This window comes from Molossus molossus, unplaced genomic scaffold, assembly GCF_014108415.1.
Source record: "Molossus molossus isolate mMolMol1 unplaced genomic scaffold, mMolMol1.p scaffold_m16_p_12, whole genome shotgun sequence".
Taxonomy (NCBI): domain Eukaryota; kingdom Metazoa; phylum Chordata; class Mammalia; order Chiroptera; family Molossidae; genus Molossus; species Molossus molossus.
Genome location: NW_023425347.1, coordinates 34957022 through 34975034, shown reverse-complemented (window position 1 = coordinate 34975034; position 18013 = coordinate 34957022). Strand labels below are relative to the sequence as shown.

The window sequence follows — 18013 nt, the reverse complement described above, 5'->3', positions numbered from 1 at the left end:
CACTAGTAAGACTTATTTGCTTTCTCTTAAATTGTTTTAACTAACGGAGTTGTGTTTCTCTTTATCACCCTATCTGCTTGATGGCTTTTTTAAATAAAGGTGTCAATAAGTACGTATATTATCGTGCTCATGGTGTTATTTTAATTCTTGTTCTTCACTTGCTGATATCAGTTGATATTATTTAGAATCTGTGAAAATGTTTTCTGTCTCTTTATCTGCTTACCTTTTCAAACTTAATTTTTAATAGGATCGGAAACTCCATGGCACAGCTCAGCAACTGCTCCAGGACAGCAAGACAAAAATAGAAGTGATACGAATGCAGATTCTTCAGGCAGTCCAGACCAATGAATTGGCTTTTGACAATGGTGATGGAATAGAGATAAACTGTCATTCTTATTATTGTGGGCAATATGATGCTAAGTAACTTTGTGTAAGAAAGACACAGTGGTTTAAAATTGAGGAGGCGGCATTATATTTTTTTTATCTTGAACTTTTAATCTTTGAGTTTTGGTATAAAAATGACTATATCAGTATTATATCTATTAAGTATTCAATGTTTTAAGGACATTTTTTAATGTAAGAATTTTTTTTTTTTTACTGATGAGTTTTAATCACTACATATTAGAAAGTAAAATAAATGGTTCAATTAAGTTTTGTTTTGTTTTTTTTCCTCCTCTAGCAAAACCTGTCATAAGTCCTCTTGAACTTCGGATGGAAGAATTAAGGCATCATTTTAGGATAGAGTTTGCAGTAGCAGAAGGTGCAAAGAATGTAATGAAATTACTTGGCTCAGGAAAAGTAACAGACAGAAAAGCACTTTCAGAAGTAATTTTAAATAAAAATTTTAACTTATTGAATACATTACTTAAAGAATGTAGTTATTTAAGTTACAACAATTGTCTTTTTTCCTGTTCAAGGCTCAAGCAAGATTTAATGAATCAAGTCAGAAGTTGGACCTTTTAAAGTATTCATTAGAACAACGATTAAATGAACTTCCCAAGAATCATCCCAAAAGCAGTATCATTATTGAGGAGCTTTCACTTGTTACATCACCAACACTAAGTCCACGTCAGAGTATGATATCTACACAAAATCAATATAGTACACTATCCAAACCAGCAGCACTAACAGGTATGTAGCACATATCTTCTGATTATTTTTGGTGCTTTTTTGCCTACATCTGGTCCTGGTTTAATAAATGAATAAAAATCTGTGCACAGATTTTTTTTAAATATTGTGGTAAGATACACATACCATATTTTAACCATTTAAAAATATACAATTCAGGGCTGTTTAGTATATTTATAGTATTGTGTACCTATCACCACTATCTAGTTACAGAGCATTTTCATTACCCCAGAAGGAAACCCCATACCCACCGACTAGTCACTTCCCATATCCCTTTCCCTCCGCTACTCTTGGCTTCTGTCTCCCATGGATTTGTGTGTTCTAGATATGTCTTTTAAACAAAATGATATTATTTGTGGCCTTCTGTGTCTAGCCTTTTTCATTTAGTGTACTGTTTCAAGGTTTGTGCTTATAGCATGTATCAGTACTTCATTCTTTTTATGGTTTAATATTCCATTGTATGGGTTTATACCAGATTTTATTTTTTCATCAATCATGAACTATCTAAGGTTGTTTCCACCTTTTTACTATTGTGAACAGTGTTGCTATGAACATTTTTGTACAGGTTTTTGTTTGAACACCTGTTTTCATTTATTTTGGATATATTCCTAGCAACACGAGGTCATATGGTAATTTTACATTTATAATTTTGAGGAACTGTCAAACAGTTTTCCACAGTGGCTGCATCGTTTTACATTCTCCACAGCAATATCTGAACGTTTGGTTTCTTTACATCCTCATCAACACTTCTTTTTTATTGCTGTTCTAGTAGGTTCATTATTGAATGTGGGTAGTGAGGTCTCCTTTAAATTGCATAAATGTTTGCTTTATATATTTTCAGGCTCTGTTGTTAAATGTGCATATGTTTATAACTTTTATATCTTGATGGATTTATTTTACTCTTTTATCAAAATCAAATTTCTTATTTGTTTTCTGTAACAATTTTGGAGTTAAAGTCTATTTTGTATATTAATATAACTTCCTCAGCTCTCTTTTGGTTATTATTTGCATTGAATATGTTTTTTTACCCTTTCAATCTGTTTGTGTCTTTGGATCTAAAATGAGTCTTTTTTAGGCAGCATGTAATTGGATCATGTTTCTTTCTGTCCTTTCTGCCCATCTCTGCCTTATACTTGAATAGTTGAATCCATGTATATTTGAGGTAATTACTAATAAGGTACAATTCTGATGCAAACTAAACAGGTCAGATTTCATAAATGAATGCCACAGTCCCCCACAAGACTACACTTCTTTCAGAGACAAGCTGCAAGCTTGGAGTTTCCTTAAGCACCCTCACTTCTGACTAACTGGCTTTAAATTCTGGAGTTTCCACTGCCACCTCAGGTTCAGTAATTTTGTAGAGCAATTCACAGAACTCGGGAAAGGTCTGCCTTTACATTCACATTTTCTTATAAAAGATAGTAAAAACAAAAACAAAGGATACATAGAAGTCTAGAAGGGTTCCAGATGCAAAGCTTTCTTGTCCTCAGCATGCATCTCTCTCTCAGTACATCATTTTCTGTCAAAAACCAGGAATCTCACTTTAGCTGTGAGTATCCAGAGGTTTTACTGGGGCTTCATTCTGTAGGAGTAACTAATTGAATCACTGGCTGCTTGTTTGAACTCAGTCTTCAGCCCCTCATCCATCTCTGAAGGTCAGGAGGTCAAGCGGATATGTGGCTCAAAGCACCAGCCCTCTTATCATGGAGTGGGTCTTTTCAGTGTAACCAGCCCCCCATCCTGAAACTGGTCACTTTATTAGCATAAACTTATGTGTGGTTTGAGGGGCTCACCATGAATAACAAATACACTGTTATCACCAGGGAAATTACAAGGGTTTAGAGGCTCCTTTCCAGGAAATAGGGACAGAAAGCAGCCAAATTCCTTTTTTTTTTTCAAATCCTCATTTGGGAATATTTTCCCACTTATCTTCAGATAGAATGGGAGGGAAGAAAGAAGAGGAAAAGAGAGAGAGAGAGAAACATCTCACCCAAGGATATTTTTCCATTTATCTTCACATAGGGAGGGAGGGAGGGAGGAAGAGAGAGACAGAGAGAGGGAGAGAGAAAGAAGGAGAAAGAAAAGGAGAAACACTGATGTTGACTGGTTGCCTCCCGAACAACCCTAACCAGGGCCATGGACCGAAGCACAACCGAGGCATGTTCCCTTGACCAGTGACTAGAATCGAATCCGTTACTCTTTGGTCCGCGGACCAACATTCTAACTGCTGAACCAAACTGGCCAGGGCCAAATTCTTTATTATACAACAAAAGGGCTTGCTTCTGTCATTTTGTGATTTGTTTTCTACAAGTCTTAGTCATTTTTTTCCTGAATTTCTCTCATACTACATTTTTTGTGTTTGAATTTTTCTAGCTTACCTTATTAAATTCCCCCTTTTTCCCTTTTCTGTATATTTTTAAGATATTTTCTTAGTGGTTATCCTGGTTATTAATTTATCATCCTAAATTTAGAACAATCATGTTTGAATTGATACCAATTTATCTTCAATAGCCTACAAAAATTCTGATCCTATATAGCTGTTTCTCCTTTTCTTTATGTTGTCACAGATTATGTCGTTATACATTGTGTCCAATTGCATAGATTATAATTATTATATCAATGCATTTGTCTTTGAAGTCATAAAGGAAACAAACCAAAAATAGAGTAACATGGCTTTTATATTTACCTACAAAGTTAGTTTTACTGGTGTTATTATTTTTTCTGATTTTAAGTTACTGTGTAGTGTTCTTTCATTTTAATCTGAATGATTAGCATTTCTTCTGGGCAAGTCTACTTATGACAAACTCCCTTAACCTCTGTTTATCCGACAATCTCTTGTTTTTTTGTTTTTGAAGTCTAGTTTTGCCATATGTAGAATTCTTAGTTAACAAGTTTTTTTTTGTTTTTTTCTTTTAGCACTTTAAAAATGGCATCCCGGTTTCTTCTGGCCTTTATGCTTGCTGATGAAAAATAGGCTTTTAATCTTATTGAGAATTTCTTGTAAGTGATGAGTTGCTTCTCTTGCTACTTTCAGGATTCCCCTTTGCCTTTGTTTTTACACAGTTTGATTATAATATTTCTCAAAGTGGTCATCTCTTTTGAATTTATCGTACTTGGATTCTTTGAGCTTCCTCGTGTGTATATCCCTGTCTTTTATCAGATTTAGGAAGTATTCAGCCATCATTTCTTCACATATTCTTTTTGCAACTTTCTCTTCTCTCTTTCTGAGAAGCCCATAACACATATGTTTTTATTCTTGATGTTATCCCAGAGGTTGCTTAATCTCTGCTTCCCTTTTTTATTTATTTTTTACAGAAACAGATGTTTATTGATGTACATTTTGGGAGCCCAGACACCAGATATAAACATAAAACAAGTATTAGCTTTCATGGATATCAGAAAGTATAAGCATGAGGCAAGCGTCAGGAACCAGAGCCCTCCCACCAACAAGTTCCCATGAGCCTAGTCCACAAACATGAATCATGTCTCTCTGGTTTGAACCACCAAGGCTCTCCCAAAAACCTGGCTTTAGTAGAGCTCAAAAAGAAGCTCTATTAAAAGTCCTTAAGTAATCAAATCAGGCGTCAAATGGGTTAGGTCAGTTGCAAACCATTTGAATTCCATTAAGTTTTACCCCGTTCTATTTTGTTTTAGTTTAATTTTGTTTTAATTCATTGTTGTTGAGAGTGTTACAGAATTCCCCCTTTTTGCCCCCCTCAACCCAGCTCCTGTCCTACCACAGGCCTTCACCACACTATTGTCTATTGCCTTGGACTATGCATATATTTATATAACTTCTTTGGTTAATCTCTTCCCTCTCCCTCTTCTCCCTTCCCTCTGAGATCTGTTAGTCTGTTCCATGCTTCCATGTCTCTGGACCTATTTTGTTCATCACTTTATTCTGTTCATTATATTCCACATATAAGTGAGATCATGTGATATTTATCTTTCTGTGACTGGCTTAGTTCACTTGGCATAATGATCTCCAGGTTCATCCATGTTGTCTCAAAGAGTAAGAGATTTTTCTTTTTTACAGCTTGAAAGCAAAATGTGGACAAGGGAGCACTACTATACTTGGTAAAGGTTTTACAATAATAAAGCAAGAACTATACTTATTATCTAAGTTTCACTATCTTATGGTTCAATATGGAATACATTTATATTCAAGAACTTCTGAATGATTGATTAAAATATGGTTTTCAAGTATTTGAAAATTAATATTTCTAGAAAAGGAATAAAGCCATGTTTTAGAAAATCAGCGGATATGGCTAGAATTTTTTTTCCTTTTCTATTCTGGTTGGCTCCTCTCCCCACCTCTAACCTTTTTTCAGTTCTTTTCCTTCTTTATTCCCTTAGTGAACTTTACTCAAAGTGATGTAAATTGCCAATCTAAAAGAAGTATCTTAATTCTTAAGACATTTTGTTTTGTTTTTTTAATTTCGTTAAGTTCCTACTGGACCCGAAACTAAATATGGGGTGACTAGGAGGAGAAATGGTATTGGTATTAATAAAGGAGTAGACCTGATGAAGGATTAGCATGCATACGTGGTGGGAACATTTACTATCCTGAGTTTTTCACTGAATACTATTATTAATGGTTTGTCTCATGTACTCTGGTTTATTTGTGGTTGTATGATTATAATACTGAAATTTACATATTTGTTGCTACTTTGATATAACATATAATTGAATCTTCCAGGTCAACATTTTGAGATGTTTGATAGTTTTTATAAAAGATTTCCTCAGAATTAAAAGAATGCTACTCGTACCAAGATGAAATGCTGAATTAGGAAAATGTAATTTTTTTATATAAAGTAGTTTTCCCAGAAAGTTAAAAGAAATAAAAAAGTGTTTACTTGTTCTAATGAAACTCATAGGTACTGCTTAGGAAAATAAACATTTACTTCTTGGATTTGCTTGTTTTTAAAGTTTCATATTGTGGCTTATAAAAGTTTAAAAAAATGTAATTTTAAGCTATTTTTAATATGGTTATATGAAATTGCAATTGTATTACCTCATAAAAGAAAGAAACTTCTAGATGCTTAATAAAGATCGTAAATCCCTCCAGATTTTTTTCTCTAAATGAAAGCAGGTGTTGAGCATTGTTAGTTCCTAATATTGAAATTACTAAAATATTTAATAAGCTACCAGGGTTTGAGGTAGTAACCAGATGTTTTCAGTTTCCCCAGGATTACTTTTACAGCTGAGCATTTACACTGAAAATGAGCTAAGTTTGCCAATTTAACAACAAAAAAGCAAATAAAACATACAAATACAAGTTGTTTCTTTTGAACTAAAATTAAAGTGGAATCCATTATACTTAATCTACCTTAACACTTTACAGTTAGGTAAGATTTGCATAGCCTAGCCAAACATAAGATTGAAGCTTCGTCTATCCCACTTTTAGCAGCTTTATTGAGACATAATTTATATACCATAGAATTCACCAATTTTAAGTATACAATTTTCTGATTTTTAGTAAAGGTAATATAGTTATGCCACAATCATCAACATCCAGTTATTAGAACATACAGGACATACAATAAACTACATATATTTAAAGCTATAATTTGAGAAGTTTTGTCATATTTTTATATCAAAGGAATCACACTATATACTGTTTTTTGTTTTTTTTTTTTGCTGGGGGGTAATCTGTCCTTTTTCACTGTGAATAATTATTTTGATTTTCATCTATATTGTGTGTATCAGTAGTTTTTTTCTATTTATTATTGGTACTTAATTGTGTGAATATAATAAAATTTATCCATTTGCCTGCAGTTGATATTTGGGTTGTTTTCATTTTGTACTTTTTCAAATATAGCTGTTAATAGCATCCATGTACAGTGTTTGTGTAAACAGATTTCAGGTCAGTTGAGTAAATACGTAGGAATGGTATGGCTAGAACATATGGCAGTCTCTTTATTCACTTTTATATCTGAAAGTCTTCATTTTTGAAAGATACTTACAGTGGGTTTAAAATTCTAATATCACAGTTTGTTTGTTTAATTTTTCCCTTAGTACTTTAAAAATATTCTGTCTTACTTTCATTGTTTCTAGTGAATAATCTGCTGGCATCCTAAACTTTGTGTATAACATCTTTTTCTGTGATTGCTTAAAATATTTTCTCTTTATAACCTGTTTTAAGAAATTTGACTATTCTAAAAAAAAGAAAGAAAGAAAGAAATTTGACTATTCTAAGCTTTAGTGTGATTCACTTATCTTTCTTTTGCTTGGTGTTCATTGAACTTCTTAGATATTTCTTGAGTTTATAGTTTTCAGAAATATGGAGAATTTTCAGCTACTATTTTTTCAAAAGTATTTTCTGTCTCTCTTTTGCTCTTCATCAGACACTTGTTATTATACATGTACTAGGCCACTTGAAGTTAAACTCACAGTTCACATGTGCGTTGTTATGGGGTGTTTCCCCCAGGTCTTTCCTTTCTGTCTCCTGTATTTTATCATTTCCTGTGCTATAACTTCAAGTTCACTAGTTTTTTCTTTTGCAGTGTATAATCTGCTACTGATCCCATCCAGTTTTTTTTCCTCTAAATTTCAGAAATTGTGGTTTTCATCTCTAAAAATTTGTTTTAGGTCTCCTAATTTTTTTTTCTATGTCTCTGTTCAACTTTTTGAACAGATGGAATATAATTATAATAACTGTGTGAATATTAATCCTAACATTTATGTCATATTTAGATTGTCTTTCTCATTTGATGTTTTTATTATAGTTCCTAGTTTTCTGTTTATTTGCTTGCCTGATGTGATAGGCAGAATTTTAAGAATGACCCCTGAACACCTCCCCCATGAATATAATGGGACATCACTTCTGTGGTAATATATGGCATGGGGGATTTTGCTTATGTGATTAAGGTTACTATTAATCAGTTGACTTTGAGCTAAGGTAAAGGGCAATTATCTGGGTAGACCTAATATAATCACATGAACTCCTTAAAAGCAGAGAATTTGCAGACACTTATTGCAAAGAAGAAATCAGAGAAGTCTAAATTATGAAAAGGGTTTTATGTGCCATTCATTGCTGGCTCGAAAATGGAGGGGGCCACATGAGGAGGAATGCAGGTGCCACTAGAACTTGAAAACATTCCCTAGTTGTTACCCAGCAAGACAATAGAGCCCCCAGACCTATGACTGCAAGGAACTGGATTCTGCCAACAACCTGCATGAGTTTGGAAGCAGATTTTTCTTGCGATCTTCCAGATAAGAGCTGGACCAGCAGACATGATTTCAACCTTGTGAGTTCTTTAGCAGATGCAGACTAGCCCATCCAGACTCTGACTCACAGAAATGTAAGATAATAAATGGGTGTTGTTTCAAACTACTAAGTGGTAATTGAAAATGCAGCAGTAGAAAACAAATACAGTTGGTAATCTCTTAGATGCCATTTTGAATTTTAGCTTGTTGGGTGCTGGATATTTGTGTAATTCTGTAAATATTCTTAAGCTTTGTTCTAGGTTACAGGTAAATTACCAGTTTGATCTTTGGAGGATTGCTTTTTTTTTTTTTTTTTTGAGAGAAAGAAGGGAGAGAGAGAGACATCCATTGACTGCCTCCTGTACGCCCCCTACTGGGGAACAAGCCTGCAACCTGGGCATGTTTCCTGACCAGGAATTGAACCAGGACCTTAGTCCATGATGGAATGACAATTACTACACTGAGCCACACTGGCCTGGCTGGGGATTGCTTTTGAGATTTGTTAAATGGGACCAGAGCATTGCTTAGTCAAAGGGTAATTATTTTCTACTACTGAGTCAAGACTGAATACTTGATTAGAGGACCGTCAGCTGTCTTCTATGAACTCTGGTTGCCTTGGTCATTTCGGTCTCAGTTTTGTCTCTTTAACTTAGGTAGTCCACTTGGCTCCACCTGAGATTATCCCTCCCTGCACTGTGTCCTGGATATTCTCAAGGCAGTAAGCTGAATCAATCTTAGGACTCATCTCATTTGTTTACCATCTCTTGGGGATCACTGTTCTTCATTGCCTGATTTCCATTTATTTAATACTGTTTTTTCAAATATTTTGTCTAATTTTGTTAGTTGTTTGAGTTGAAGACAAATCCAGGCTTTTTTTACTCTGTTAAATGCCCTTTGGTTACTTGTAGATATTTAAAAACTTTATATATAATTAAGTTTTAATCATTAAGTTTAATGGGACAGCTTTTACCATGAAATACTCCTTCTAAAGTGTTATGCTATGTGCAATATCTAAAATTTTAATACTAAAGCACCATTTTTCAATCTTAGTACACTAAGTCTAGCCCAAATGATGACAAAACCATATCTCCAGGTGCCCTAACTCAGTTCCTCATTTTCATTTTGAACACCATTAGTATTTATTTGCCTAAGGAAATTGCAGTTATTTTGTGCTTAGATAATTACAACCCATAATTGTTTGACTAAATTATTAGAATGGAGAGATAATGTTATTTTACATCTTCACATAAAACAAACTCATTTATTTATGCAAAAGAAACCTGTTAAGCCCTTTTCTGTGTTAACTACACCACTATTAAACACAGCTGTTATTCACATAGTCAGATTTCTCATTTTTGTATGTTTATTTTAATAGGCATATTATTTAGCTTTATGTTTTCTCTCCCACATGTTCTATCCAAATAATTCTTTAATTTTTCCATATAATTATAGAAGTGAGATATAAAGGAAGTTTATGTAACTTGTTTTATGCTCTATAGACAGTATTAGAAGGTGCTGTTCTTTCTATAAAATTTCTTGTAGTTGCCTTAAGATTTTTCAATAGGTTTCTCCAATTAAAATAGAACAGATGTTATCTCACAAATCCTCTGGGGATCTGGGGAGTTTGCTACTTTAGCAGGTCTCTCTCCCCACTCTGTCCCCCCCCCCCCCCCTGTTTCTAAATAGATAACAAAGTCATAGTTTTATATATTAAGGATTTCTGTTCTTACGTGATTTTTTTTAATGCTAATAGGTACTTTGGAAGTTCGTCTTATGGGCTGTCAAGATATCCTAGAAAATGTCCCTGGACGGTCAAAAGCAACATCGGTTGCACTACCTGGTTGGAGTCCAAGTGAAACCAGATCATCTTTCATGAGCAGAACGAGCAAAAGTAAAAGTGGAAGTAGTCGAAATCTCCTAAAAACCGATGACTTATCCAGTTCAGTAACAAGATTTTTTTAAAATTATATAACAAATTAAAGGGCCTAAACAAAGGACTTAGCACTGGGGACAGGATAGAATGGGGAGAGTCATAGATAGATAAAAATACTTTTAAATTATGACTTTCATAATCTAATTTTAAAATATTAAAAGATATAATGACAAGAAAATGATAAAGGCAACCATCTTTATTTATTGAACACATATTAGAAAACTGAATGACATATAGCACTAATTCTTGTGGAAGAATGAAATGTTGAGCATCACTCTCTCTGCCAAACTAAAAGTATACAGGGGCTATGGGACTTATCACCTCTTGATTCTTTTAATGGTATATTGACACTTCTAAACTAACATTGAACTTTTGATAACTAACCTCTGGATCAGATATCTTTGCTAAGATAGTGGCCCAGTAGCCCAGTAATCTACTGAAATGGGGGAGCAGGTGAAGGTAGTAGAAGTAAACTACAACAGGTTTATGAAGCATTTTAGAGATGTTCTAAAGTATAATTATAGCCCTGGTGAGGTAACTCAGTTAGTTAGATTGTTGTCCTAATATGTCAAGGTTGCAGGTTCTATCTGCAGTTAAGGCACATACCAGAATCAACCAATGAAAACATAAATAAGTGGAACAACAAATTGATGTTTCTTTCTCTTTCTCTCTCTCTCTTTCTCCCTCTCTCTCTCTCCCTCTCTCCCTCCCTCTCTCCCTTCCTCCTCCCTCTCTCCTTCCTCCTCCCTCTCAAATCAATAAATAAAAACTTAAAAAATAAAATATAAAATGATACAAATGTATAAGTAGGAAGAAAGGCACATGACATTTCAACCTAGTACAGAATGCAATGGTGAATACGTCTTTGCTTTCCTATAGATAGAGAGAAACTTTAGGAAAAATGTAAAACTAAAACAATGTCTAAAGTAACAAACTCTAAATAGCAAATATAGAGGAGGAAAAACTGGATAATTGCTATTGATATATAGTTAACCATCAAACAACATGATTTAAGCAATACTAGGTCTGCTTATCTGCAGATCCTTTTCAAAAATATGTACAGTACTATAAAAGTACTTCCTGTTATGATTTTTAAACATTTTTTTTCTAGCTTACTTTATTGTAAGAATACAGTATATAATACATTTAATATACAAAGTATGTGTTAACTAACTGTTTATGTTATCCACATTGTTCAAAGGTCAATTCCACAAATGTATGCACACACATTGTGGCAAACACCTAGTGGTCACTTGTTCACCCTTTCAACTAATGTAAATAAAATAGATAGTAGTTGATATTTTTGTATTTGTCAAACACAGGATAATAGGAAAGTCTAGTAGTAGTGTGTGTATGTATGAAACTAGCTATTTAAGATTCAAAAGCTTCAGTATTGAGTAAGAAAAACTTTATTTTCAAAGGATTGGAAGACTTTTGTTTCTAATAAATGGTGGTACTTCTATTGTAAAGGTTTTAAAATATTTAAGCAAGTTTATAAATTGTAATTACAGATGATGTCTGCGCAGTTTTGAAGCTAGATAATACTGTGGTCGGTCAAACTAGCTGGAAACCCATTTCCAATCAGTCATGGGACCAGAAGTTTACACTGGAACTAGACAGGGTAAGATGAGAAACTTTTTACTTGAATTTTTATTATATTCATTTTAAATGTAAAATTTATGTTTCATAAGACTTTGAGATGTTTTATTTTTAACAGAATTGAAGAACCTAGTATTTTTGAGATTTGTCATTTGGTGAGTTATACCTAAATCTATCTACCTTAATATAGAGGTGAATATCAGATTGCTGTTGTAGCTTTCATTTGTACAGTGATTTGAAAATGTGTAGTTTGTATTAACCTGAAAGATCTACAACCAGGTGAGATTCATATTGAAAAATATTTACATAATGCACTCTCTAATCACTAAGGTGATTCTTCTTACCCATCATTTGTAGGTTATATTATCAAAGCTGGATTTGAAATAAACTATTATGCTTAGTCATCCACCCTTCCCTGTGTCTCAGCGGCTTTCGTAAATGTGAATGGCTAGAATGCAATCTGTAGCCATAGAGGTCTCCAGTACATTTAAATTCATGATGAGCCCTGGCTGCTATGGTTGTGGGTTCTATCCATGGTCAGGGCACATACCAGAATCAACCAATGAAAACAAAGATTTGATAACTATCTTTTAAAGTTAAAAGGAACATGTGCAAAAAGAATTAGACTAAGGATAGCAGGAGATTTCAGTTTCGGTGTGTCAGCTCTAATTGATTGGTAGTGATTTTCTGGAGCTCATTAAGATTTACTGGATGCATTCTGGGTTTCAGAGAAAATTATACTGATCAAGTAGCAGTGTTTGCCAAATGCTTGGAGAAGGGGCAAATGGTAAGCTGTAGTACATGTTCCATCCTTGCATTGACTATACTTTGTGGCTGTGGAGGACAAAGCAAAAGACAGATTTTATTTTAGTACAAAGAATAATAATGTTAAAAGAAATGAAATGAGCTGTTATAGGAAATGGTAAATTATCTCTTAATAAAGTTGAGTGACTAATTTATAAGAGAGACTTTAAGAGAATTCTTATATCATAAAGTTTACTCTTCTAAGGTGTTTTTTCAATTCTGATATTTTCTCTTTCAGATCAGGAGGAGAAATAGCATTTTACATTCTATAAATTAGCTGTTTAAATAGTTAGACCAATATAATTCAGTCAAGCCCACCAGAGAGAGAAATACAGTTGAGGTTGTCAGTGTGTATATATATATAATCTTCATGTCTTCATATATTTGCATCTTCTTTCTAAACTTTTTGAATACATACAAATATTTATGACCATAAAATGTTTCTTTCTGTTTCCTTCCATTCATTTTTAATGTAGGTTTGCTATAACATTGGCTTTGAAGCCAGAGAGACTGGATTCATTGTCCATCTGCTAATTATTAGCTATTTGATAGTAGACAAGTTAAATAACCTTATTTCTAGACACTTGTTTCACCATCTCTAAAATGGGGATCAAATACAATCCTCACAGGACTGTTAGGAAGAAAAAAACTAAGGTACTATTATAAAATGCTTTGCATTGCTTGGTTTTAGCCACTCAGTGATTTAATTCTTTCTTTTAGCCCTAGGCTTTGACAAAGGGCTAAAATTGTCAGTCTAATAGAACATGTTAGGTAATGGGGAATTAATTGGCTGAATATCATTTTTTGTTCATTTCAAAACCTATTTAAAGTAATTATAGGATTTTTGAGGAGTGATATGATCAGAATAAAACTTAAGAAAGATAAGTATTGTTAGAGGGAAAATGGCTGGTTAGATTTCTCTTGTAATCAGGTTATTATATTAGAGTAATATGTTTAAACTAGAACTTAAAAGTAGTTAAATGTCTTGTGATCATTTTATAGTTAAGGAATCTAAGAACCAGAGTGGTTAGTTACATAATAATAAATTTCAGAGCTGGTACTAGATTTTCAGTGTCCTAAATGGATGCTCTTTCCCTTATGGTATCTTGAATGAGATAGGTAACAGCAGCACAGAGGAGGAAACAGCAGATGATGAAGACCTAGAAGAGAGCAAATAGTTTAAAATTACACAAACTGCACTGTTAGAGAACTAGAAAGACTGATAACTGTTGATTGGTTATTCTTTACTTGCTATTGTAATTTTCACCTATAATTGTTTTTCTACTCCATTCTTCCTCCCTTTGACACTTGGAAGACACTGCATGGCTAAATAAAGCTATTCACCCCCCAGGCCAGCTAGACCTTTTAGGTTCTTGATATGCCTGTGACTTTTCTCTGATTTGATTGTAAACTTCTTTGACAGAAAACATATTCCTTATTGTGCCAACTCCTTGTTTACATAGTACATTTTACTTTTTCATGTGCTGTTTACTCTTTTATCTCTTATATTTATAGACTTTTTTATCCTCACCCAAGGACATTTTTGCATTTATATTTAGATAGAGCGGGAGGGAGAGAGGGAGGAAGAGAGAGAAACATCTATGTGAGAGAGACACACATCGAGTGGTTCCCACCCACACGACTCCAGCTGGGCCCAGGGACAAACTGCAACCGAGATACGTGGCCTTAGTGGGAACCGAACACAGGTCTCTCTGGTCTGCGGGCCAACGCTCCTAACTGCTGAGCCAAACCGGCCAGGGCTTATAGACTATTTGTAGAAAATTATTATAGATGCATTTATAAAAAATGTTATTTTAAACTGTCTGACATGTTCATGCCCAATGTTTTGCCTCAGATGTCAAGTTTCTTTTCTATGTCATTCCAAGGAACTAAGTTGTCTGTACTGGTTCTGTCCTTCCCAAAATACAAAGATTTATAGGTCTTTTTAGAGTTCTGAGATACTCTACAGGTGATATAGATCGAGAATGATCTAGAAAAGTTCAAATTATGTTCCTGGGAGTTCAGGGCTCTGCAGAATGGTCTCAGGCTACACCAGAGACTTTTTAAATTGAACTTCTTCCTAAAATGTCATTTGGAATTTTCCACTCAGGAAAAGAAAAAACAGGTTTGAAAATTGCTGATGTCATACAGTCCCCTCATTGTACAAATAATTAAGGAAATTATATCCTGGGGGTTAAATAATTAGCCTAAGGCAGCGATTTTCAAACCATGTGCCTCAGCACACTGGTGCACCGCAAAAAATTTTAAAGCGTGAAGTACCTTACTATTTAGTCAGGGGCAATGACATCTTTTCTTTTCCCTGAGATTGATAAAAAAAAAAATGTCCACGGCCAACACAACGATAGCTGTCTGGTGTGAAGGAATCAAAAGTATACCTATTTCTTTTGTCAGATTGGCAAAAGGTATAATATATTTTTTAGTATGCCACAGAGTTTTAGTAATTAGTTAATGTGTGCCATGCAGTGAAACAGGTTGAAAATCACTGGCCTATAGTATAATCCAGGATTTTTTTTTAAATATATGTTTATTGATTTTTTAGACAGAGACGAAGGGAGGGGGGAGAGAGGTAGAAACATCAGTGAGAGAGAAACATCCATCAGCTGCCTCCTACATGCTCCTTACTGGGGATCAAGCCCACAACCTGGGCATGTGTCCTGACCAAGTCGAACCAGCGACCTCTTGGTGCATGCATGGTACTACACTCAGTCCACTGAGTCACACCAGCCAGGCTTAATCTACGATTCTTGAAGTCTACAGACTGTTAGTTCTGTGTTCTTTCTGTACTTACCAGGTTACCCTATTTATATTTTCGTATAAAATTTGGTCTTTATTAATGTTTATTAGAAACACAGTAGCTATGTAATTTCTCACTTTTCTTGAGTTCTCCCAGCTGTCCTATTATAAAAATGTTTAATTCTCTCATGAGAATTTGAAATAAAAGACAAGAGGGTACACTGAGCCCATCCTTATATCTAACCTTTTCCTGTTCACATTTTATTTTTATTAACCTTACCACTGTAAGAGAACAATCTTTATTACTGTTAGAAACAGGATGGGCCCTGTCCTTAGAACTGAAACTTAGAAAGAAAATTTTATCAGGAATCAATGCGGTTAAGAGCAGAGTAATAGAGAATGTTCCTAATAAATGGAAAAGGAGGAAGAGAGAACATAGAGAGAGAGAGAGAGAGCCAGTAAAAAGGTAGTAGGATTACCAGATTGGAAGTAACAGTGGGGCTAAAGGATCCCTGGGTGTTGAGGTACTCAAGAGAGTGAGCTAGTGTTAGATGAAGGTCAGAGAGAACGATGCAGACAGCCGAGACTGGAAAGATTGCATTTATTGGTGTGGCAGTGAGAGAGGCTGGAGTCTGGGATACAGGACAAGCTTACAGAAGAACTCAAGGGATTCTTACTGCCTATTGGTTTCAAATTTTTAGAAATTATCTATACTACATTAATGAAGGTTAAAAATTAACTCTCTTAAATCACCCACATTCATATCCTCATCTATATTACTGAAACAATCTGATATTTGTGAGTGTGGTTGGGTGTGCAGCAAAATTGTGGGCCCCAGCCCATGTAAAACTTAAGTCATAGGGCGAACACACTGTATACTTTCATTTAAAAGCCTGAGTCTCAAGAAAAAAGGAATGAAAGCTTTCTATCAGATAATTGCTGATGGGGCATGGGTAGGAAGGTCAAGGTAGAAACCTAGGAGAAAAGTGAAAATGATTCCTCATAGAAACTATTACAGTAAGAAAGACGCTTTCCTCTCTATGAAAGAATAAAAATGCATGCAGCATCTTTTTAATGGGGAGTAGAGCATCTTAATATAGAACAAGTCATAGAATAGGAATACACAGACATTTTCATTTCCTCCATGTATGAGCTGTCTGACATTGAGCATGTTTAATTTGAGACACTGTTTTTTAACTTTTAATTGGGCTATAATAACATATACATGTTTTACCTCTCTTCTGCTGATTCCAAATTCTACTACTATCAAATGATGTCATATCCTTCTTTGAAGGCTATGTGAGTCCTCTGAGATAATGAACCACACATGTAATTATCTATTTTTTTTTCTCATCTCTATCGCCTCTTGACCATTGGAAACTCCAATATTCCTTAAGGACTTTGGTTCTTCACTCTAGCACTTGCCATTGTTATGAGGGATGTAATATATAAACAACCTATTTAACCTCTCATTAGTTCAGAATTTTTTGAGCACTTCAAACCCAGTATACCTTTATTTCTTATCATTTTAGCAATGAATTGTTCTGAAATCTTAAATTCAATATGCCAAATTTTCACAAACTCTTACTTCCGTAAATGAGATAACTACACAAAGCACCTAGATTAATGCCTTATAGGTAGATATGGTTCTGTAGTAAATGGTAACTCATATTATTGTTGTTGTTCCTCTGGCTCTTTATTTCATTACCACTAAGCTATATGTTTGATCAAATATTTTCATTTTCTTGATTCTATTTACTCTATAAAACCAGTGTTACCTGAACCATTTTCTTACTGATGCCCGTACAACACCTTTCAACTTTGTTTGTCTTTATACCACATCTACTATGGAACCCCCCAATAGCAAATCAGTTCTACCATCTGAATGCTGCTGAAATGAATCACACCTATTAATATAAGTTTTAATTTCTAACCTCAGCTAGACTTAAAAAATTGTCCCACTTTTCAGACCTTTACTCCATTACTGGCAACTTTTCTCTCACCCATCTCTTTAAGTAAATTCTGCCTCACCTCGGCCCCTTGGCTTCTTCTTTTTTGGTCATAATTGTTTTATTGTATTTTTTTTTTTTTCTTTACCTTTTTAAAAATCTTCCCGAGGATATTTTTCCATTTATCTTCAGATAGAGTGGGAGGGAGGGGGAGAGAGAGGAGAGAGAGAGACATCCATGGGAGACCGGACACATGAATTGGTTGCCTCTCACATGCTCCCCAACTGGGAATCGAACCCACTGCCTTTTGGTGTACAGGACAACACTCCAACCAACTGAGCCTAACTGGCCAGTACAGGATTCTCTTTGACCTTTGCCATTTTAATTATGATATGTCTTGGTGTGGGACCTCTTTGGTTTCATTTTGTTTGGGACTCTGTGCTTCCTAGACTTGTATGTCTATTTTCTTCACCAGGTCAGAGAAGTTTTTAGTCATTACTTCTTCAAATAGGTTTTCTTTTTTCTTTTTAAACTTATCTTTATTGTTGAATGTATTACAGATGTCCCTCCCTTTTTCCCCCTTGACCCCCTCCTTCCCACTCTCATCCCCCTCCTGCCTTCCCCACACTATTGTCTG

General features: G+C 34.5%; 1 protein-coding gene across 10 annotated transcripts in view; it reads left to right on the top strand.

Moving 5' to 3' along the window:
* The window catches only part of PKN2 (protein kinase N2), a 125723-nt gene that overhangs the window by 75810 nt on the left and 31900 nt on the right, over nt 1–18013 (top strand). For all 10 annotated transcript variants that reach the window (XM_036255203.1, XM_036255202.1, XM_036255205.1 and 7 more), the window contains 5 exons: nt 248–365; nt 680–825; nt 918–1131; nt 10091–10276; nt 11782–11891. In XM_036255203.1, coding sequence (XP_036111096.1) covers nt 248–365; nt 680–825; nt 918–1131; nt 10091–10276; nt 11782–11891 — 774 coding nt within the window. The remainder of the gene's footprint in view (nt 1–247; nt 366–679; nt 826–917; nt 1132–10090; nt 10277–11781; nt 11892–18013) is intronic.